This window comes from Moesziomyces antarcticus (genome assembly GCF_000747765.1).
Source record: "Moesziomyces antarcticus DNA, scaffold: scaffold_v10011, strain JCM 10317, whole genome shotgun sequence".
Lineage (NCBI taxonomy): Eukaryota > Fungi > Basidiomycota > Ustilaginomycetes > Ustilaginales > Ustilaginaceae > Moesziomyces > Moesziomyces antarcticus.
In genome coordinates, this window is record NW_014638999.1 from 478,192 (window position 1) to 499,723 (window position 21,532).

Below are 21,532 nucleotides of genomic sequence, written 5' to 3' on the forward strand. Positions count from 1 at the left end.
GACATTGAATACACTAGCCATACGTATAAGCACTGAGTGATTCCGCCGTTCGTGGGGATGGAGTCAGGAGGAGGGGATGGTGGTGCGGCTTGGCTTGATTTTTTCGCCTCGACGAAGGATGTTACGCCGCATCTTTTGTAGCGCAAAATCGGTCGCCGTCCGACTCCACACGCGATGCCGTGGATTCGTCGAGCACAGATCACCGTCCAACCTCCTGAGCAGCTGCCGCTCTTGCCGACCAACTACCACCCGCTCCGCGCTCCATTCACAGGCATCCGAACGCCAACCTCTGCAGCAACTGCACAACCTCCATCGCTCGTGTCGACCATCATGCCGGCTAAAGCCGGCGCGGCCACGCCCGACCCCGAGATCGGCACAGCAGCAGGCGCCGGCGCGGCTGCAGCGGCCGGTCCAGCATGGCGCCAGTTCTCGTTCTTCGAGTCGTCTCCAGTCCGCGACGCTGACGATTTTGCCAAGCCGCCAGCAGCCCTGCGCAGCGCCAACGAGGTCGCTGCCATCTGCCAGTGCCACGTCCGCCCTCCACCCTCGGCCCTCGCTTCCGACGCTGCCGCTGGCTCTGCATCGCCATCCGAGCCACCGGTCTCAGCAGCCGTCCGCTTCGACGAGTCATCCGCCTCCTCGAGCAAGGCGGCCAGGGCGAACAAGGCCTCTCGCAAGCAGCCATGCACGCTCGTCGGCACCATACACGGCCGCATCAAGGTGCTCGACCCAGACACGCTCCAGGAACTCGCGGCTTGGGACGCCTTCTCGTCCGGCGCCGTCGCAGGCAGGGTCACCCATCTGTCCTCAGATGCTCGTGGCAGAGTCATCACGCTCGGAGAAGAAGACAGCTCGCGCTTCCCCATCCTCAGGGTGTGGGACATCCGTACAGGCCGCAGCGCGTCCCGTCAAGCGGACAGTGCGACGGCAGACAGCGCCAAGGCCACCTGGATGCCACGATTACTCGCCGAAGGCAAGGTGCAACACGGCAGTCGCCCCCATCCGATCGCAGCGGTGTCGCACACTCCTTCGCTCTCGTACCTCTCGGTCGCCCTGGCGGACGGCACGGTTCTGCTCATCCGTGGGCTCGAATCCGCCCTCATGGCGGCATCGGGCAACGCGGGCATCGCGTCAGCGGCGTCGTCTGGCCGCCCCACGCCGGCCGTCGCGCTGCCAAAGTTCAAAGTCGTCTTTCAGCCCACAAGCTCGGACTCGGGCGCGCACGAACCCGTCACCGCGCTTGGCTTCTCGGAGGTTGCCGCGCCCGCTGCTGCCACCGCTTCGGCGCAGGTCAAGACGGCATCCACTGCAACCCAGACACCAGCATACGAGGCCAGAGTGTCGCACGGATCCAAAGGTCGCAAGGGAGCCTTGGCTCGGCAACGAGATCCGAGGACAGGCTCGGCCAATGCAGATACTCAGGCCGATGCAGCAACCCCAGCGTCCGCCGTGCACCTCTTCATCGTGACGCTCTCGCGCGTCTTGCGCTACATTGTCGCTGGCAAGGGCGCAGGCGGCAGTCCCGCCGTGCTCGACGATGTCGGAAGCGCTCTCGGCTGCGCTGCCGTCATCCCTCCGCGTCCGGCGATGCCCACGGCAAGCGCCGGGCAAGCCAACGCAGCGGGCCTGCCTTCGACATCCGCACCGAGCAGTCCAGGCGCCGCGGGCAAGATGGTCATCGCGCGCGACGAGGCGATCTACGTGATCGGGCAAGAGGGCCGAGAAGCGTGCTTCGCCTACGAGGGCCCGAAATCGTCGATCCACCTCTCGGCGTCGCAGGTAATCATCGTGTCGCCGCCGTTTGCGCCCGCATCGAGCTCCGGTCCGGTGCGTAGCTTCGCCAACGCGCGCGAGTCGCCGCTCTCGACGCCTTCATCCCGTAAAGGGTCCATGCTGCCGGCCGAGGTGGCCAAGATCACCATCTTTGACCTGGACAACAAGCTGGTGGCGTTCAGCGGCACGTTTGACTCGGGCATCCGCCAGGTGTGGGTGGGCGCCGCGGGCGCGGTGCTGGTGCTGAGCAATCTGGGCGAGCTGACGCGTCTGGACGAGAAGCCGCTGCGCGCCAAGCTTGATGTGCTGTACCGCAAGAGCTTATTCCTGCTCGCCGTGAATCTGGCGCGCTCGCACATGCAGCGTGCGAGCAGTGCGGATGTGCTCGCGCGCACCGAGGCGCTGATGGGCGACATCTACCAGCGCTACGGCGACCATCTGTACAACAAGGCGGATTACGACGGCGCCATGGCGCAGTACGTCAAGACCATCGGCCACACGCAGCCGTCGCTCGTCATTCGGCGCTTCCTCGACGCGCAGCGCATCAAGAACCTCACCACGTATTTGCAGGAGCTGCATGCGCAGAATCTGGCGAGCTCCGACCATACCACGCTGCTGCTCAACTGCTACACCAAGCTCAAGGATGTCGCCTCGCTCGATCGCTTCATCAAGCGGCCGCATGTGCGCGCCTCGTCGCGCGCCGATGCGGACGATGCGCCCGACCCGCTGGGTGGCGAAGGCGATGGCGCCGCCGAGGACCGCGACGAGCTTCCGTTTGATCTCGAGACGGCCATGCGCGTCTGCCGGCAGGCGGGCTACTTTGGGCACGCCGCCTATCTGGCTAAGCGGTACCGCGAGCACCGCGAGTATCTGCGCATCCAGATCGAGGACGTCAAGGACTATGGCGACGCGCTGCTGTACGTGCGCGGTCTGCACGCCGACGACGCCATCCAGAGCATGGCGCAGTATGCCAAGACGCTGCTGGGCGAGTTGCCGGACGAGACGACCGAGCTTCTGATCGAGCTGTGCTCCGGCGCCTTTCGGCCCGATCCGGAGGCGGCACACAAGGCGATGCGCCTCCAGCAGCGTCAGTCCGAGCAGGGCAAGACGGACCGCGGCACTGCACCTAAGAGCGCCGCCGCAGCGTACTTGAGCTACCTCCAGGTGGGCGGGTTTGGCAAGCAGGCGCAGTCGACCGACGGCGGCTCGCGCTCGGGCACAGGCGCCAATACGCCCGCACAGCGCAACTCGGCAGCGCTCGCAGCGCCGTACACTAGCGACGGCTCCAACGCGGCCACGAGGCCGTCGAGCACCGCAAGGCCCGCCGACGGCGATGTGTCCATGGACGACGCAGACGCGAGTCGCGCCGAGGCGGGAGCGGACGCTGCCGAGGGCGACGACGAGATGCAGGCGTACGCGGTGCCGTCGCCACGCACGTTTTTCGCGCACTTTATCCAGCATCCGAGCCAGTTTACGCGCTTCCTCGAGACGGTCGTACTGGCGCGCTGGGGCCAATTTGTCGACACGGACGCCGCGGACCCTACGCAGGGTGTGCCTCTCGACGATGGTCGTGCCCCGGCGTACGAATTGCCTTCGAGCCCCGGGGCGGGAGAGGTGGACGAGGTGGAGCAGGCTCTGCGGGAGCTTGGATTGGACGGACGCGCCGACGACTACGAAGACGCCGAGGTGGCCGATCAAAAGTCGATCTGGAACACGCTGCTTGAGCTGTACCTCACTGCGGGCGAGGCGGGCGGCGAGGGGCGGGAGCGTGCGCTGCGGCTGCTGCAGCAGCATGTGACGCTGCCGTACGACGTGTCGCACGCCCTCATGCTGTGTGCGGTGGAGCAGTTCGATGCCGGCTTGATCCTGCTGTACGAGCGCATGGGCATGTACGAGGACATTGTGCGGCTGCACATGGCCTCGTCGAGCGCCACCAGCAGCGCACAGGTGCTGGCTGCACTCGCGCGGTACGGAGGATCGCAACCAGAGCTTTATGGGCTGGTGTTGCGATATCTCGTCTCGTCGCCGGAGCTGCTATCGCGGCACACTCAGGATCTGCTAGACGTGCTGGGAGTTATCCGCTCACGCGCGCTCATGTCGACGCTCGAGATCGTCCAACTCCTCTCGTCGAGCTCCCACACGCAGGTTGGTGTAGTCCGTACCTTCATCGCCGAGTCGATTGCCGCGACTCTCGCCGCGACCGAGGCCGACACACTTGCGATCGACGACTACAAGACCAGCACCGAGGAGACTTTGGCCGAGATTAGCGAACTGACCGACAGCGGCGGCGCGCGGGTGTTCCAGATGACGCGGTGCACGGCGTGCGCGGGGCAGCTCGATCTGCCGGCGGTGCACTTTATGTGCAAGCACAGCTACCACCAGCGGTGTCTGGGCGAGGAGGAGGCAGAGTGCCCTACGTGTGCGTCGCACCAGACGCGCCTCCGAGACGCCCGTCGCCGCCAAGCCGATGCTGCAGTCGAAGTGATTGCTACCGCCAATGCAGGCGACCAAGACGCCCTGCTTTCTCGAGCAAAGGATGCGCACGAGGGCGGGTTCGAGAAGTTGGCCGCACTGTTTGCTCAGCCCATCATGGGCAATGCGCTCGCGGCACAGCAGTTGTAATGCCAGTGTGTAGCAAAGGATGGTGTGTGTGCAGAGTTGGCCCGCGGCGCATGGGCAGGATATGCAGGGTCTTAAGGATTGCGTCCCCGAGCCCGCGCGTCGGGCACACTTTCGTCCCACCACCACCTCTGCTGCGTGCTGTGTACCGCGACCTTTGGGTACGGCGCCGCATACAGCGAGGAGGGCGGAGACGCAGAGTCACGAGGAGAGCTTTGAGTTGCAGCGTGTTGCGGCGCTGGTTGCGCCTTGACGGCCCGCAGTTTTTTTTTTACAGCGCCCAAGGGGCTTATCTTATCTCTTCCCCCTCCTCCCTCCTTCGCCCTTTCCGCTCCCCTCTTTGTGGGATCATCATCGTCCTGTCGCACATCCGAGGGCACTTGTACAAACCATGAAGTCCTCGCTCAGTACACACACGACCATGTCGCCCACACGCGCGCGCATGGCGGACGCCGTCTGGCTTACCGGTATCAACATGCTGGGCATTATCCTAACCATGGCCCAACTGCCTCTCGTCGCACTGGTCTCGCTCAGTGGTCGTCACCCCTCTCGCCCCAACACCCTGCTCAAGCACGCCACGCAGTTCATGTGGGATGCACACGATTGGCTGGAACATGCCGAACTCCACCCTCCCTCCATCTGGCACTGAAACTCTTGCGCACGTTTACTCTGGTCGCAGGCCGGCGAGCTCGAGGATGCCGCGGCTGGCAGCTTCGTTCTTGCTCAGCTGGTCGCAGAACTCGTTCATCCATTCGGGAGGCTGCCACGAGGGGCTCGTCATGAGCGCCCCCAAAGTGGCGAGGTTCGCGGGCAGGTCGACGATCTCGCTGAGCGGAGGCGGGTCGTAGTCCGGCTGCGCGAGCGCGTGCTCCGCCATGGCTTTGATCAGCTCCGAGATGTTGCGGCTCATCGCGAACGGCATCGGAGGAGGTGGCTCCGGTCCGAACACCTTCTTCGCGAAATTGCTGCTGTCGGCCTGACCAGGTGCAGGGGCTGCTGGGGCTTTCGGGTTGACTTCGCTACGAATGTCGCCCTTCGCGGGAGGGGCGGCCAGCGCAGCCTTTGTGTCCGTGGCCTTGCCACTGCCGTCCTTCACTGAAGCGGACACGACCGGCGCGGATACTGCCGGCTTGGACACGACTGGCTGCGCCACCCCCGACTTGGACACCGGCTCGGACATCGGCTTTGGAATCGCCTTTGGCACCGGCTTCGCTCCAGCCTTGGGGTCGCCGCTCGTGCCATCACCAGCACGTCCGTACGCAAGCCTACTGAACAACGCCGTCTTGATCCTTTCGAGGGTCTCCTTATTCTCGGCTCCCGCCGCGCCCTTCTTCGTGCGCGTCTTCTTGGGACTGAGCATTGGCTTCCAGTTGACCTGTGTGCGTTCGAGGCGCCTGAGCTTTGCAGACAGAATGGCGATATCGTCTAGCATGGCGGCGTCAGGATGCGTGCAGCCTGCATGGCAGTTATGCTGCGCCTTTGTGCAGACCGCGCTCTTGGCATGCGCGAGGGGCGAACGTTCGGGCGTCTGTTTGGCCAGAGCCCTGACGAGCGCACACAGCGTGTGCAGCGTGACGTCGATGGCGTACATGCTGTACAGATGCGCCATGGCCGGAGCACGCACGGTGTTTTCGACGTGCGGTCGTCGTTTGGGTTTGCGTTTGCGCTCGCGCTCCACACCGCGGTAGAACGATGTATACAGCGGCACCTCTGACGCGCTCAGGTTTTGGAGGACCGAGCTGAGGTTGACGAGGTCCCACTGGAGCTCAATGGGGCTTGGGGGGTTGGTGGATTCGACATGGTCCGTGAGAGGTGCGGTGCACAGGAGACGCTGCAACACATAGGCCTGTTTGGCACATCGCATCACCACCGTCTGCAGCAGCGGAATAAGCGAATGCAACGTCGCCGCCATTGCCTCGTCCGCGCTGCGGAAAGCGGTATAGTTGATCCAGACGAATGTATGTAGTACGAGCTGTGCGCCGTCTCGGATCTCCATCGTGTCGGGGACGAAACTCGTGGCGATTTCCTGGAGCTGTCGCAGTCGGCGTGCGCGCGTGGGGATGGTGCGCTCATCGCGTGCAGCAGCATATTCCTCGGCCTCGATCGATGTCCATCGTGGCGAGCAGACGGCGAAAAAGTAGTGCTCGACCAGAGATTGGCTGTAGTCGTCCTGCAGATGCTGCTCCACCACGTCGGCCGAGATGTGGTAGAACGCCGCGGCGTAGTTGAGCAGTGCAACGAGCGCCGCGAGCTCGGTGTAGATGAGGTTATCGCTGTGGCGTGTGCCAAAGGCCAGGACGGCCCGGTTGAGGGCACGGAGGACTTGGGCGAGAGGTTGCTTGTTCGACATGTGCGTTCGCTCCGCCGCATCCGCATCGGCTGTACTAGCAAAGCGGCTGCAGTCGGCAAGCAGAGTCTCGGCCTGGAGCTGCTCGCGCTTCTTGTCTCGACTCCTCACCGTCTCTGACTTGCCCGCTGAATCCTGCTTGTTTTTGGCTGGGGCTGCCATGGCTGCCTGTTTATCCGCGCACTTGGGGAGCATACCGGGCTGCACCTGACCGGTTGCATCTTCATAGAACCCGTAGGCGCGCAGCTGGGCGTCGATGGCCGCATTCCACATCGAGTCGATGCGCACACACCGATGCTCGGTATCCCACACGACAAAGTATCGCATCTGGTGCATGCACGCCTTGAACGACGTCCCGATACAGCGCAGCTCTGCACTCATGTTGACCAAAATCTCGCCGTGCTCCGCTGCCGGACCGAGCGCACAGACGGGGCCGTGGTGGTGTGGGCGGCCGCTAGAGTGAGCGTGCCGTGAAGAGCAGTCGGACTTGCACGTGGAGCTCCACATGAGATAGGCGAGCGCAAACGGAACTGCCAGCGTATTCTTCTCGCTTGGGGGCAGGAAGCCGATCGGAGGATGGTAGGCTTCATCACCGCGTTGTGGACGTGGTGGCCGCGGTCGTTGGCGTGACGAACTCGATGGGAAGCACCCCTGCGATGTCGACGAGCTCATCGTTGCTGCTCATCGAACTCAACGCCCGAGATGCGAGTTTGAAGAGCAAGATCACCGAAGCTGGGGGACGTTTGCGCGCTGCTGAAGCGCTCTTGTTGATGCAATGGACGTCGCAGTGGCAAGAGCTTGCTGGTCGAGAAGGAAGAGGCGTGTTGGTGTTGGGGCTTTGAGGCGGTCTGAGCGATTGTGGGGGGCCGGAAGCTATTATATGAACCCTTTGCGCTATCCGCACCTGCCAGCCGCACGTTGCTTCATCTTGCTCATCACAGGGTGTGATGCGCATGCATGGCCTTCATTCCACCCGCCCCTTCCCACTGCGCATCCTCAGCGCTCGCGCGGCAAGGCCGCCCGACAAGCTCAGAGTTGCGCATCCCGCCCGCGTCGCCAAATCGACACCTTTGCCCCCTTCACCACCCTATTCTCCGCATCCACACGGTCCCCCCTCTCCCCTCTCCCATCTCGCAAAACGCCCATCAGGAGTCCAGTCACACACACCGCAGTGCAACGGATCTAGAGTGTAGGCATTGCGAACTGCGAACAAAGGGCATCAAGTGTGCCATAGAAAAACGAACAAAGGGAGCGGATAAGGTTCACTCTCTCTCACGACTCGAGCCAAAAAGCCGATCAGCTCTGTGAATCGACGCGTTTCGGAGCGGACTCGACCCAGCAGCGAACGCGATCAACACTACCAGCTCGATTCTTGCAGGCACGCACGACCGTCCGCAGACGAGCGGCACGAGCTTCGGAGCGGATGTCGGTGTGGGATCGAAAGCGACGCAGCAAGGGAGCGCTACGGACGAGCGTGTGGGCGGATTTAGAGGGCCCAGGCACCGGCGGCAACGACGGCAGCGATGGCGGCACCGTACTTGATGGCGTTCTCGGGCACGTTGCGCGAGGCGGGGGCGAGGTCGGATGCCTGGAGCTTGCCGTCTGCGATGGCGTTGATGGTGGCCGAGATGGCGGAGGCGAACTCCTTCTGCAGGTCGGACTTGGGCGTGGTGAGGGTGGGGTAGTACTGGAGGACGGAGCCAGCCATCTCGTTGGCCACCTCATCGGGCGACTTGCCCTCGGGGCCACGCGTGTATCCGCCGATGAAGTACGAGATGAGCGAGCTGACTGCGGGCGTTGGCGAGAGCCGAACCATGTGGAAGCGGAGGCGAGCGGTATTATGCAGCGGCGAGAGCGCGCGGTAAGGGCAGGATCAACCAAGAGAGCGAAAGGAGGAGTCAGTCAAACTGGGTGCGACGTGCGTCCGCTCGAGCACGGACTCATGATCGAGGTGCATCACTTACGGTCGTAGGTGGGGGTGGTGGTGGAGCTGTAGGGGCATCCTGCGGGCTGGGCCTGCGGGTCACCGCCAAGGACGGTGCAGACGTTGGATCCACCCGAGCCGCCGGATCCGCCGCTGGAGGCCGACATGGAGGTGGGTGCGGCACTGCTAGCGGACGACGACATGGACCCGCTCATGGACGAGGACATGGAGGAGGCCGAGCTCTCCTGGGCGACGGCAGCGCCAGCGGCAAAGGCGAGGAGCGCAACGGGGGCGAGGGAGAACTTCATCTTGGGTGGTGAGGGTGATTTGATGTCGACGAAGGAAGGGAGAGCGCAAAGATGGTGTTGTCGAGGGGGAGGGGATGGGGGTTACGGCAAGGCAAACTCAGTCAGAGGGGAGGAGGCGGCCAGAGGCAGGCTGCTACGAAGCGAGGGCAGCCCGTGCCGATAGCCCGCCAGATGCTGCTACTACGGCTGCTGCTGTTGGGATGCTGCTGCTGCTGTGTGGGGAGGGCGAGAGGCGGGCATGTTTTGGCCTAGAGATTGTGAGCCGGAAGCAGCAGCAGCAGCAGCAGCGCGGGTCGAGAGCTCAGGCACTGTGACGCTGCATCACATCGCAGCTGTTGCGATTGCAGCGGCTGCAGGGCACGGACTATCCGAGCCGAGAATTTCGCAGAGCCCATTCCCCAATCGCGGCAGCACCTGGCGATGCGCGTCGAACCTCAGGAAAATCCGCAAAAGGAACAAAAACACTCGAATCCCCCTGCTGCGGGCAAAGAACGACGTGCCGTCTGGCTGCATGCCGGCCGCACGCACAGTGGATCCTTGCATCCACCCTCCGCTTCGCGCATCTTCTTCTTCATCATGGCCTCATATAGCAGTGAAGAGTCATTCGTATGCGCGAGTCAAGTCATGCCATACACTATCGCTCCTCATGGGGATAAAGAAGGGGTCGGGAAGACGAGGATTTAGGCCGTGGCGAGGTGAGAAAAAGCGCCGCACCTACTTGGGCACCGACTCGGAAAACGCCGATGCGGCGACGATCGAGACCCAAACACACCTTTGTTTCTCGCCATGCCATCGTATCGAAGGGACCACCAGTGGCGTGTCAGCATCGGCACGGCGGATGCACGGCTTATCCGTCTGGCCATACTGTAACGGCAACTGCAGCTTCGAACCGTTGCAGAAGAGCGAGCGGCGTGTCAGCACGGCTTGGTCGGAAACTGGAAGCGTCGATCCGCGCATGGCTGGCTGCTGCTCGTCGGCAGAGCGACAAATCCTCGGCACGTCCGGATTTTTTCGCCCATTCAAGCAGTGTTACGCCGCAGCTTTTTTTTTGAGCGGGCAATCACAATCGGCCGAGTAATTCACCTGCCACCTTGCACTCCCACACAAACCTACGACGGAGGCTCACGGCGGGAACAACGTATGATGTGGATATGCGCAACACTTGCTAGAACTACAAGAAAGACCGTTGAGGGAAAGAGAGGGGGAGATACACTTGACACGAATCTTCATCAGCTGCCAATGAAGAGGAAAAGCCTAGTGCGTGGTGAACGCCGAGCGACGCACGCATCGCGCCTAGACGAAGAGGAATAGGCAAGGAGCCACTTTTGCGGACTCTGGGGTCAAGGCAATGCAATTACCAGCCGCGCTCGGCGAGACGGCCGCCCTTGATGTCCTTGGTGATGTTGAGACCCACCATGGCCTCTCCGAGGTTCTCCGAGACCGCGGCGAGCTTGGCAGGGTCGTTGTAGTGCGTGACGGCGGCAACGATGGCGCGCGCACGCTGCTCGGGGTTGTTGCCCTTGAAGATGCCCGAGCCGACAAAGACACCGTCGCTGCCGAGCTGCATCATGAGCGCAGCGTCGGCGGGCGTCGCAATACCACCCGCGGCAAAGTTGACGACGGGCAGACGCTTGAGACGGGCAGTCTCCTTGAGCAGGTGGAAGGGAGCCTGGATGTCCTTGGCGTAGGCGTAGAGCTCCTCGTCGCTCATGGACGAGACGCGCTTGATCTCGCCCTGGATGGTGCGCTGGTGACGCACCGCCTCGACGACGTTGCCCGTGCCCGCCTCGCCCTTGGTGCGGATCATGGCAGCGCCCTCCGAGATGCGGCGGAGCGCCTCGCCCAGGTTCTTGGCACCGCACACAAACGGCACCTTGAAGTTGTGCTTGTTGATGTGGTGCTGCTCGTCCGCAGGGGTGAGCACCTCGGACTCGTCAATGTAGTCCACACCGATGGCCTGCAGGATCTGCGCCTCGACAATGTGGCCGATGCGAACCTTGGCCATGCACGGCACCGTGGTGGTCTCCTGGATCTCCTTGATCATGGCCGGGTCCGACATGCGCGCCACGCCACCCTCGACACGAATGTCGGCGGGGATCTTCTCGAGCGCCATCACGGCACACGCACCGGCATCCTCGGCGATACGAGCCTGCTCGGCGTTGACGACGTCCATGATCACACCGCCCTTGAGCATCTGCGCCAGTCCGGACTTGACACCGAACGTGCCCAGGTTGGCATCGCTCTTGGGCGTGGAGCCGTTGACGCGCGCGGGTGCGCCGTTGGTAGCGCCAGTGGTGGCGGGCAGGATTGTGGGGTTCTCGGCAGACATTTTCGGATGGGTTGCGAAGGTAGGGAAGTGTCGTTGATGGTGAGGAGAAAGAAGGCTGACTTGCCAAGATCTTATGGGATCCAACGAGTCGGACCAGTCCAGTGGGGCTGCAGGGACGAGGGCGAGTCAGTGCGAAATGAGCTGAGCCGCAGCTGGGGGCCGCCTCGTTTGAGTAGCCGGTGAGCAGCGGCAACGCTCCTGCCTCGCCTAACGCCACACCCACTTGTGCAATTGGGGCGCACGGCCTCAGCTCGGCAGCTTTTTTTTTCCCTTTTCTTCCAGACAGCCTTCTGCTTTCTTCCAAAAGGTTGGCTCGGATGTGCGAGAGACAGGATTTTTGCGGTTTCACGTAATATGCTAGTGAGAGCCCGGGGGAGAGGCACAGGATGGGAAGATGGGCTGCAGCCTTGTGCCTTCCCCCGCTTGTGCTTCCGCTGCTGGGGTAAAGAGTTGCGCCGTGCCGCCGAATCAGAACGCTGGGCTGGCCGTCAGCGCAGACCGTTCCGGCGCCGGCGATGGTGCAAGACCCACAGAAGCTCATGCACCTCTGCAGCGTTGCAGCTTGGCAGTCAAAAGCCAGACAGCGCTCGTTCGCCTTTCGGTGACCCGCCACATCCGCTGCCCGCTTCTTAGCCAAGAAAACTTCTCTCTCTCTCTGGCCTCCAGAGCGAGTCGGAGCTTTTCCAGGCGACCAAACCCCAGCTCTAAAAAAATGGCCAACTCTGCCTCTCGCAGCCGACCTGTCCAACACCGGAGAAGGGAAAAGGCCCCACGGATCTCGTAATTCACGCTCACCCGCCTCGTTCCGGCTCTCGCTGTGCCACTCTGGCGTAGGCATGAAGTGACTCGGAAGTAAGCCGCCATCTGACCTGAGATTGCAGCTCATCTCCGTCACGTGCAAGACCCACCGCTGCCAACTTGCCGAGGAAGCTCCGAGCTCGCCCTGTACATCGTCTAGGGCCCGTAGCACTCGCTCGGACGATATGGATCCTGCCCACCGGCGCACCCGGTCTCCACTGTAGAACTTCGTATCTTCACTGGTGGCCGTATCGCTCATGCACGTTCAGGTACAGGGCAATTGTCTGACGGCAACGCCACGATGTAGGCTGGGCAGGCTCGACGCTCGGCGTGTATTTGAGGTCACAAGACCGAAACCTCCCGCCTGGACGCGGCTATCTGTTCGGAAGAGTTGCGCACGCCCTTGGCCTTGAGTGAGCCCACCCATAGCCGTGACGCTTCGGCTTTGCAATCGGCTCCTGAGTGCGATTGCCTCAGCAGATCTATCGATGCTTCTCAAGTCCAAACATGCAACTGTAACAACTAAAAGAGCTAACACACATCGCAAATCTGTAAGCCTGACCAAGCAGCTTGATGTTCGAATCACGTGCCTGACCATCCGAGTCCTTTCCCGGTCGCTGCCGGCTGCTCCTCGGGAGATGGCAGCGCGACTGAAAAAAATCCCGCTCAGAAATTGTACACCGTCTCGTGCGAAAAAATACGAGAATCCATCTGGTGTTGGGCATTTGTCAGGCGGGCCGCCCAGAGCAGCTCAGAGGGCTGCATTTTGGCTGGCTGATCACCCAATCCGCTCGGTTCGAATTGGCGACCGGCTGGAAACGCGCGAGAGTAGCTGGGAGCTGGAGCTGAGAGCTGAGAGCCAAGCAGGCGCTTTCCGGGCTTGGATTTTGCAGCGCTCCAATTCGACTTCTTCTCAGCGCCGGCCAGGAGGGCGTGCAATTTGGCGGCCTAGGAAGGCGACAGAGTTGGTCGCCATCGGCTGGCTCACAATCCCATCTCACGCTCAACAGCGACCGACACCTTCTCTTCGTCCTCCACCTCCTCACCACTCATTCATCACCGGGATCGTCATCACCCCTCGCCTTTTCTTCACAATGGCTGCTCCCGTCGCTCGAGGCGCCTTCCGCAAGGCCATCAACCTTCCGTACGTAGCCATGCACACCGCCCGTACGCTGCACTTCGACCCGCCGCAGCATTTGCACGCATCGCACACATCGCACGCAGAGCACGATGCTCGACCATCCAGGATTTTCCGCTCGCAGCACCGAAATCGGCAATCGCTTGCGATCGGTAGCCGCCAGGTGGTCACAGCATCCATGGAATGGAGACCACATGCGATCCTTCCTGCAGCAGATGACGTGTAGTCTCGGGCCCTGTCGCATGCACAGCGTCGTGGTTTCTCTCTGCTGCTCGAGATAGAAGCTGACCTTTTGACTTTGCATGCCTGTTTTCTCCTGCCCTACTTCGCCGCTCGCCTTCGATCTGCATCGCCACGAATTCATTGCCTCGCCTCTTTCGCACTCTCGGCGCTACCTGCGTCCACGATACTATTCGCCCATTTCTTCTACAACCGACGACTCTATCTCACGCCATCGTCTTTGCTCGACCCACTTGCGTCCTCTCCTCATCGTACTTGTGCGTACCTATCACCTTGGCCAACATGCAGCCCTACCGCGGCCACTGCCCACAACGGCACTCCGCTGGCTGCCGGCATCAACTTTGCCGTGCGCGCTCCCGCCGACCCCCACGCTCACGGCCATGGCCCTTCCCTCCGATCTGACCCCACCCAGGTTCCCAAATGGGCCTCCAACCTCCGCAACTCCAACGGCGTCCTCAGCTCCCGATCCGGCGTCAATGGTAAGTTCACCATCTCCCCCTCACTTGCTACCGCATCGTAATGCCAGGACAACGCCAGCACAGGCAGGCAGAAACGCTGAAGGCGTGCGTGGAATGCTATTGGACCGGGTCCTTCTGCATTGGACACGGCATCAATGGACGAACTGCACGGCGCTCGATCTGCCGACGCCATCCATACAGAGATGCGACACTGCTTTCGACGTGGATACTGACAAACTCCTGCTGTTCTACGTCGTCCCATCAATAGCTCTCCCCACCGTTGGCCAGCCTCGCTACTTCTCGTCGTCGTCGCGCAGCCTGCAGGCGAGCCAGCCCGATCAGGTGCCCGACTTCTCGGGCTACCGCACCAAGAGCGCCGACAGCAACAAGGCCTTTTCGTACTTCATGGTCGGCTCCATGGGTCTGATCGCCGCCTCGGGCGCCAAGGCGACGGTCTCGGATTTCCTTGCCTCGATGGGTGCTTCGTCAGACGTGCTCGCGCTCGCCAAGGTCGAGGTGGACATGAACTCGATCCCCGAGGGCAAGAACGCCATCATCAAGTGGCGTGGCAAGCCGGTCTTTGTGCGCCACCGCACCAAGGACGAGATCGACGAGGCCAACGCCGTGGACATCTCCAAGCTGCGCGACCCCGAGAAGGACTCGGACCGTGCCAAGCGTCCCGAGTGGCTGGTGATGCTGGGTGTGTGCACCCACCTCGGATGTGTGCCTATCGGCGAGGCGGGCGACTTTGGCGGCTGGTACTGCCCGTGCCACGGCTCCCACTACGACATCTCCGGCCGTGCCCGCAAGGGTCCCGCCCCGCTCAACCTCGAGGTGCCCGAGTACGACTTCAACGATGCCGAGAACAAGCTCATCATCGGTTAGAGAGGTGTATCCTGTGACCCCTTGTGCCTCGCGGTGTGGTCCTAGATATGGCCTGCCGCTGGAATCCTGATTGCTTTGACATTGACGAAGCGTGTGTACAAAGCTTGAGTCGTGCAGGCATCGAGTGAGCTAGACGACGGCGTGCGAGTGCGACGCGTGTGAGAAAGGTGGGGCCGCGAGGGGATTTGTGCGGCGCTGCTGCCTCGTTTTTTTCGAGGCGTGGAAATGCGTGTCGCTCAGCCCAGACCAACACTTCAAACGCACAAGCCCACACGCGCCTGTCATCCTCTCACTCCCCTCGCAACGACGGCGACCGCGCTCCAACTTCCCGACACCATCCCTTCGCTCGTTGCGGCAACATCCGCTCGCATCACACACTCCGCACACCGGCCCAACTCAGCATGCTCTGCGTCGCGACCTTACTTTGAGCGTTTCCAACAACCTCGCAGCACTTGGATCAGCACCCCATAGATCTCGACCATGGCTGCGCCAAGGACGCCGAGCACGGCGCCGCCGCCCATCCACCTCCACTCGCGCGTCAAAGTCTCCAACCTCGGACATGGCGAGGTCCTCTTTGTCGGTCAGACCTCCTTTGCTGCCGGCGTGTGGGTCGGCATCGCGCTCGACAATCCCAACGGCAAGAACAACGGCTCCGTACAGGGCAAGCGCTACTTTGAGTGCGACGACGGCTATGGTGTCTTTGTGCGTTCGAGCCAGGTGCACGTTCTTTCGCCCGAGGAAGAGATGCACAGCGTCGATGACGAGCCAGTCGCAAGTCCGGCCCCTGCTCCACGCGCAACACGCCCATCTGCTGCAGCCACACCGTCAGCCGCCGCCGCAGCGCGTCTCAGCCCTCGCAAGAATCCAGCCGCCACACCCGCCAGGCCAGCAGCATCGCGCTCGAGCCTAGCACCGGGTGCGACGCCGGCTTCGGCTGTGCGTAGAACTAGCGCCGTCAGCACAGCAAGCGCGTCTTCGTCAGCGTCGTCATCGAGGCCACCAACTGCCGCCGGCGCTGCGGCTCGCCTTGGCTCCCCCGTCAAGAGCACCACGGGCATGCGCTCGCCAGTCAAGCCCGCTGGTATCGACTCTCGATCCGGCCGTTCGTCTGTCTCATCCACTTCCGTACGTTCGACAACCACGAGCGCGCTCGCAAGTCGCACAGGCTCCCCAAGTACCCCAGCCGCCGCTGCGCGTACCGTCAGACCCTCCATAAGTGCTTCATCCGCAGCCACACCAGCCGCCAGGACAGCCGCTGGGCTGACACGCACCACAGCAACTGCAAGGACACCGGCAGCATCGACCTCCTCTGCCGCCGCTAAACCGCAGACGCCCTCGGCTGCAAGAGCCGGCCTACGTCCCGTTCCAACAAGCCGTCCATCGATGCTATCGGCCGGTGCCCGCACCGCAACTTCAAGCCCCAGCGTCACATCAGCTGCCCGAATCGCCGCAGCCCGCTCTGCGACCGCCTCGGCGCCTATTTCGCGCACTGCGAGCGCAGCGGGCACGGCTTCGCGCACGGGCAGTGCGCTCGGTCCTTCTCGTCTCGGTCCCAGAAGCTCTGCGGGAAGCGCCGTGAGCTCAGGGCGTACGAGTGCTTCTCAGCGTCTTCTGGACGAAGAGGATGCCGTTCTCTACAACGACGATCTCGAAGACGGCGATGCAAACCTCCTCGTCTCCGAGTCTCCCCTCGACGGCGAAGATTTAGCTGCCTCGCATGACGATGGCATCGACGTGGACGAGGCCGACCAGACCATCTCAGCTGCCACTGCCCCGGATTCAACACTCAAGTCCACCAAGCTGCTCAACAAGTCGACGCGCGACTTTATGAGCCTCGTCGAGCCGTCGGCCTCGAGCTCGGCGCTGCGCTCGTCCGCCGAATTCGGCGCGCTCCAAAAGGAGCTCGAGGAACTGCGTGCCAAAGTGCGCGTGCTCGAGAAGAAGCGCGACGATGAGCGCAGCCAGATCGCCGAGCTTGAAAAGACCAGGGAGGAGGCCGAACGCTCGATCGCCGCGGTGCCCAAGCTGACTGCCAAGGTGCAGGATCTGCAGGCGGAGCTCAAGGATCAGCGCAAGCTCGAAAAGGACTGGAGCATGCAGAAAGACGACTTTGAACGCCAGCTTGCCAGGCTCAACGACGAGCTCGAGTCGCTCACGCTAGATCGCGAGATGGCGGAAGAAAAGGCCGAGACGGCGGCGCTCGAGGCGCAGGAGCACCTGCTCTCGCTCGAGACCGCCAATGCCAAGATCGCAGCCATGGAGAAGGATCTCAATCCGCACCTGCTCCGGCGCCACACCGAATCTGGTGAGCCTGGAGCCGAGGGCGCCGAGTACGACGCCGAGGAGGGGGCCGAGTACTCGGCGGCGGCCGAGCTTGTTCAGCGCGAGAACGACCAGCTGCGACGCGTGCTGCGCGATCTGCGCGACCGCTCCAACGAGATCGAAGGCGAGCAGCGGCGCAAGATCATCGAGCTCGAGCGCGAGAACGCCGAGCTGATCGAGCTCAACTCGACCAACGACTCGCTGCTGCCCGAGCTCGAGAATGCCGAGTCGATGATCGAGGATCTCAAGCTGCAGCTCGACGATGCGCTGGGCGCGCAGGATCTGGTGGAGCAGCTCACGGAGCGCAACCTGCAGCTGAGCGACGTGGTCAAGAAGCTGCGCGACGAGATCGTCGAGCACGAGACCATCGCCGAGATCAACAACGAGCTCGAGGAGCAGCATACGATCAACGAGAAGGAGCTGCGCGAAGAGGTGGACCTGTGCGAGTCGCGCCTCCGCGAGCTGGTGGCGCACAACGAGGCGCTCGAGAACAATGCGGTCGACTACCAGAATACGTTTGGGCAGTTCCGCGAGCTGGTGTCGAACCTGCAGGCGGAGCTGGAGGCGGCCAAGGCGGAGCAGGCCGAGTATGGCGGAGCCGAGGGCTCGGGACGCAAGCAGATGGCGGACCAGGCCATGCTCAACCTCAACCTCAAGCTGCAGTCGAGTGCGCTCAAGAGCCAGGCCAAGACGATCGATCTGGAGCTCGGACGGCTGCAGGCGGCGCAGGCTTCGTCGCACCTCGAGATGGTGCGCACCTACCTGCCTGCGGCGTACTTTGAGGCGGACGCCGACGCGGTCAACTGCCTGCTCTTCTTCCGACGCATGGCGGTCAAGAGCGACCTGATCAAGACGATCGTCGAGACGAACCACGACATCCACGAGAGCCTGTCGGGCATTGTGCCCGAGGCGATGGTGGGCGTGTGCCAGATGCGCCATTCGATTGCGCACTTCAGTGCGCTGTCGCAGCAGATTGCGGCGGTGCTGCGGCTTGCTCCGCCGGAGGTGTTTCTGCGAGGTGGACGCATGTACCGAGAAAACATGGCGATCGAGCGCAAGGTGGATACGTTCATCGGCGCGCTGCGCCGCGAGGAGCTCAAGGAGCACGAGTGCGGGCTCGAGTTCGCGCGCTTCGTCAAGCAGTTCGAGGATTTCACCATGGCGTTGGGCGGCGACGAGAACGACAGCGACCTGGCCGCCAAGGAGGTGGGTTCGGCCAACCTCATCGACCACGATCTGGACACGCTCATCGCCGCACTGGGCTATGCCAAGCAGCAGCTGGCGCAGCTGTATGCCGACGACGACGTCGAGTGGGAGCTGGCGGGCCGGAGCATCGAGGACGACCTGTTCGATCCGCTGCAGGAGCTCATCACGCGCATCCGCAACACCAAGGTGCTCACGCGCAAGGTGCTGCGTCGGCTGCTCAGCCTGGCGGACAACGACGAGGCGGTGCGCATGGAGGCCATCATGCATCTTCCGCCGCTCGGCCGCGTCACGTCGCAGCTCGTCACCTTCGCCACGCTGCTGTGCAAGGCCGTCGCCGCGTACGTCGGCGAGGTGCGCACAGCCAAGGTCGCCTTCGACATGACGCGCGTCCTGGACATGGTGGGTGGCGCCACCGAGGAAGGGCTGGGCAAGCGCGATGTCAATCTGTGGAGCGGCCCTCTGGAGTCGACCACGCACCTGGCTTCTACGATGCAGACCGTGCTCGGCGCGATCGTGGAGCAGGAGAACGTGATGCGGATCAGCGGCTCTGGGCCGTGGCTATCGCGTGCAGAGGAGATCAAGACGCAGGCGGCGCAGAATCCAGAGCTCGAGCGGCAGGTGAGCAAGCTGGGCGAAGACGCGCGCGACTTGCTGCGGCAGGTCAAGGCGCGCGACCAGGCTTTGCAGGAGGGCGCGATCAAGATCGAGCGGCTTTCGAAGCAGCTCGACCGCTCACGGGCGCAGGTGGACGAGCAGAGCGATGTGCGCACCACTTTGGGTGAGGTGCAGCGCCAGGCATCCGCGTACCAGGAGGCGAACGACGCGCTGCAGACCGAGATTGAGGCGCTGCAGAAGGACCACGATGCACTGAAGCTGCAGCTGGCCGCGGCGACCGAGGCTGCGGGGGCGAGCGCGGTGGAGGGCGAGCGCGAGCGCGGTGGTGGCGTGCCAGCCAGGGTGGAGGGTGCAGAGGCAGCAGCGTATACGAGTCTCGAGACGTCGTTTCTGGTGGGACAGCTCGAGGCGCTCAAAGGTGCACTGCGCCACTTGCGGCGTGAAAACGCGGCGCTCAAGGGCAACAATCTGGTGCAACAGATGCATGCTCTCCCTCGCCTACCCAAGCCGCTGCCAAAGCCCGATGCTGCGGTGGAAGTCAAGGTGGGTGAGCCGGTTCAGCGTACGACGCACCGCACCAAGGTGGCCAAGACCTCCGCACGGACCGAGGCAAGCCAGGTGTATTCGAGCGCGCTCAGTGCCTTGGCGTTGTCGAACGTGGTTGACCTTACCCCGCTTACGCGCCGGGTCGAGGGCGAAGCGAAGCGCACGCGGGCGTGGGTGCCGTACGACAAGCAGCCGCAAGTGCAGCTCGAACAGCATGCACTCACGCGTGCGCGCTTGGTCAAACAGCTCGCAGCTGCCTCGCACAGACTCACTCCACACGCACTAGCCACCTAGACATGCAGCGGAATAACAATCTTGCAAACGAAGCGAAGAGGGGGGGGGGGATTACTCGGATGCTGGTGCGGAAGCAGGCGGTTGTGTGGCGGTGGTGGTGGGGGGACGTTTTGTGCGCGGGCGCTTCTTCTTGGTTGCTGGCTCGGTACCTGCATCCGTCGCCGCTGTGGGCTTGGAGACGGGTTTGGCCTCGGCATCAGCAGCAGAAGAGGTTGCGGCGGTGGAGGCGGCTCGGGCAGTGCGCTTACGCTTCCTTCTTGCTGGCGACTTTTCATCGGCGAGCTTGGCGGCTTCGGGATTCGTCGCCTGCAAACGCGCACGCGCAGCCGCGCGCTGTTTCTGCTTCTTGAGCTCCTGTTCCCTGTGCAGCTTTTGTTCCATTGTGAGCTTTGGGTTCTTGGCCTTTCGCACCGACAGCGGATTAGGCGCCTTCCTCTTCCTCCTCCTCGCACCTGCCTCCTTCTCCTCCTTTCCCTCCTCGCCCGCATCGGCACCGACAATATCCACCTCAACATCGGGCTTGGACTTGAGCAGGCCCGCCTCGCTAGCGGGCAGGTTGAGCTTATCCTCCTCCTTGTCGTCGATCCTGCTGCGCGTGAGCGGCGACATTGGCTCCAGCACCATCACCGCCTGGGTAAAGTGCATCAGCGGCAGTGCTGCCACATTGAGCCTCAAATCGCGTCGCAGCTCTCCCTGTTCCGAAGCGACGATGTATCGATGCTTATTCTCGGGTCCAACGCATTGCTTGATGCACTCCGTCGGCGCGATGGCTTCACGGTGGTTGCACATGCGTCGTTCCCACGCCTTGGCCATCTCGACCGTCGGCTGATGCTCTTTTCCGAGCGCGTACAAAGCAGCCATGCAGCACTGCGTAATGAGCGGCTTGACTTTCTTCGTCTGGAGCACGTTGCCAAACTGGTGGAGCGGATCGCTGATCTTGTACCGCGCCAGCGCGAGCGCGAATGTGTCGTCGACGAGGAGTTGGTATGGCTCGCGGAAGCCGAACTGCAGCGAGTACTGCTGCAGCATCTTGCGGTAGATCTTTGCTCGTCGTTGCCTCATCTTGCCTGTGGAGAGGTGCGCGGGGATGGGCGGTGAGGGTAGGAGGAAGAGGTGGAGAGTGGCTGGTGGACGTGAATTCAGGGTCTCGTCCAACTTTTTTTTTTCTTCGCCTTCGTTTCTTCTCGCCCTCCCCACGCCGAGCGGCGAAGCAGTGGAGGTTGCGCAGCGAAATTTTTCGCCTCTAGAGATGTAGGTACCAGAGGCGTAACAGTGCAGCATTTTTGCACGGCCCCTCTGCGTGGCTGCCCAGTGTCGACAGCCCACCTCTGTCATATCGGCGTCGTGTTGAGCCACACACCTCATAAGACCCGCACTTCAGGAGCATGCCAGGAGTCCGAGCGATTCACAAGCATCAGGTTGAGCCGACTTCATTGTCTGGCCGCGTCGCCATCCACTTGTTTGCGCGCGTCCCCCCCGGGTGGGTTTGCAAAGTGCGTGTGGCGACAATCAACCCACGACGCAGACCGAGCAAGGTCATTAGCGGCTCAACTAATCTGCCTGGATCTGCATTGATAGAACGGTAATCCTCTGAGCTTCAGAAGAGCGGACTCCCTCTGTCCGTCCTTCTGCGCAACTTTGGGATGGGCGAACAGATGGCCGCCCAGAGGCAAAGATGCTTGTCGATCTAAAGATGAGGTGACCTGAAGTTTGAAGTCTCTAGATGAAGC

The 21,532-nt window shown here is 62.6% G+C and overlaps 9 protein-coding genes across 9 annotated transcripts; 4 read left to right on the forward strand and 5 right to left on the reverse strand.

Annotated features, from left to right (window-relative positions):
* Nucleotides 1-174: 174 nt before the first annotated feature.
* Nucleotides 175-4,395, forward strand: PAN0_011c4349 (vacuolar membrane protein; the record flags this gene model as incomplete). Its single annotated transcript, XM_014800319.1, has 1 exon — nucleotides 175-4,395. One exon carries the CDS (start codon nucleotides 175-177, stop codon nucleotides 4,393-4,395), a length of 4,221 nt encoding a protein of 1,406 aa, XP_014655805.1.
* Nucleotides 4,396-4,783: 388 nt separating this feature from the next.
* PAN0_011c4350 (uncharacterized protein) lies at nucleotides 4,784-5,041 on the forward strand (the record flags this gene model as incomplete). Its single annotated transcript, XM_014800320.1, has 1 exon — nucleotides 4,784-5,041. One exon carries the CDS (start codon nucleotides 4,784-4,786, stop codon nucleotides 5,039-5,041), a length of 258 nt encoding a protein of 85 aa, XP_014655806.1.
* Nucleotides 5,042-5,056: 15 nt separating this feature from the next.
* PAN0_011d4351 (uncharacterized protein) lies at nucleotides 5,057-7,411 on the reverse strand (the record flags this gene model as incomplete). The annotated part of the gene is made up of 1 exon (XM_014800321.1): nucleotides 5,057-7,411. One exon carries the CDS (start codon nucleotides 7,409-7,411, stop codon nucleotides 5,057-5,059), a length of 2,355 nt encoding a protein of 784 aa, XP_014655807.1.
* An 814-nt stretch (nucleotides 7,412-8,225) lies between these two features.
* Nucleotides 8,226-8,971, reverse strand: PAN0_011d4352 (uncharacterized protein; the record flags this gene model as incomplete). The annotated part of the gene is made up of 2 exons (XM_014800322.1): nucleotides 8,226-8,527; nucleotides 8,704-8,971. The coding sequence occupies 2 exons, from the start codon at nucleotides 8,969-8,971 to the stop codon at nucleotides 8,226-8,228; spliced, it is 570 nt and encodes a 189-aa protein (XP_014655808.1).
* Nucleotides 8,972-9,151: 180 nt separating this feature from the next.
* On the reverse strand, nucleotides 9,152-9,928 carry PAN0_011d4353 (uncharacterized protein; the record flags this gene model as incomplete). The annotated part of the gene is made up of 2 exons (XM_014800323.1): nucleotides 9,152-9,287; nucleotides 9,690-9,928. The coding sequence occupies 2 exons, from the start codon at nucleotides 9,926-9,928 to the stop codon at nucleotides 9,152-9,154; spliced, it is 375 nt and encodes a 124-aa protein (XP_014655809.1).
* Nucleotides 9,929-10,325: 397 nt separating this feature from the next.
* PAN0_011d4354 (vitamin B6 biosynthesis protein) lies at nucleotides 10,326-11,300 on the reverse strand (the record flags this gene model as incomplete). The annotated part of the gene is made up of 1 exon (XM_014800324.1): nucleotides 10,326-11,300. One exon carries the CDS (start codon nucleotides 11,298-11,300, stop codon nucleotides 10,326-10,328), a length of 975 nt encoding a protein of 324 aa, XP_014655810.1.
* A 1,892-nt stretch (nucleotides 11,301-13,192) lies between these two features.
* PAN0_011c4355 (ubiquinol-cytochrome c reductase iron-sulfur subunit) lies at nucleotides 13,193-14,819 on the forward strand (the record flags this gene model as incomplete). Its single annotated transcript, XM_014800325.1, has 4 exons — nucleotides 13,193-13,242; nucleotides 13,292-13,456; nucleotides 13,765-13,955; nucleotides 14,014-14,819. The coding sequence occupies 4 exons, from the start codon at nucleotides 13,193-13,195 to the stop codon at nucleotides 14,817-14,819; spliced, it is 1,212 nt and encodes a 403-aa protein (XP_014655811.1).
* Nucleotides 14,820-15,299: 480 nt separating this feature from the next.
* On the forward strand, nucleotides 15,300-19,802 carry PAN0_011c4356 (dynactin; the record flags this gene model as incomplete). Its single annotated transcript, XM_014800326.1, has 1 exon — nucleotides 15,300-19,802. One exon carries the CDS (start codon nucleotides 15,300-15,302, stop codon nucleotides 19,800-19,802), a length of 4,503 nt encoding a protein of 1,500 aa, XP_014655812.1.
* Nucleotides 19,803-19,853: 51 nt separating this feature from the next.
* Nucleotides 19,854-21,083, reverse strand: PAN0_011d4357 (PIN domain-like protein; the record flags this gene model as incomplete). Its single annotated transcript, XM_014800327.1, has 1 exon — nucleotides 19,854-21,083. One exon carries the CDS (start codon nucleotides 21,081-21,083, stop codon nucleotides 19,854-19,856), a length of 1,230 nt encoding a protein of 409 aa, XP_014655813.1.
* Nucleotides 21,084-21,532: the final 449 nt, after the last annotated feature.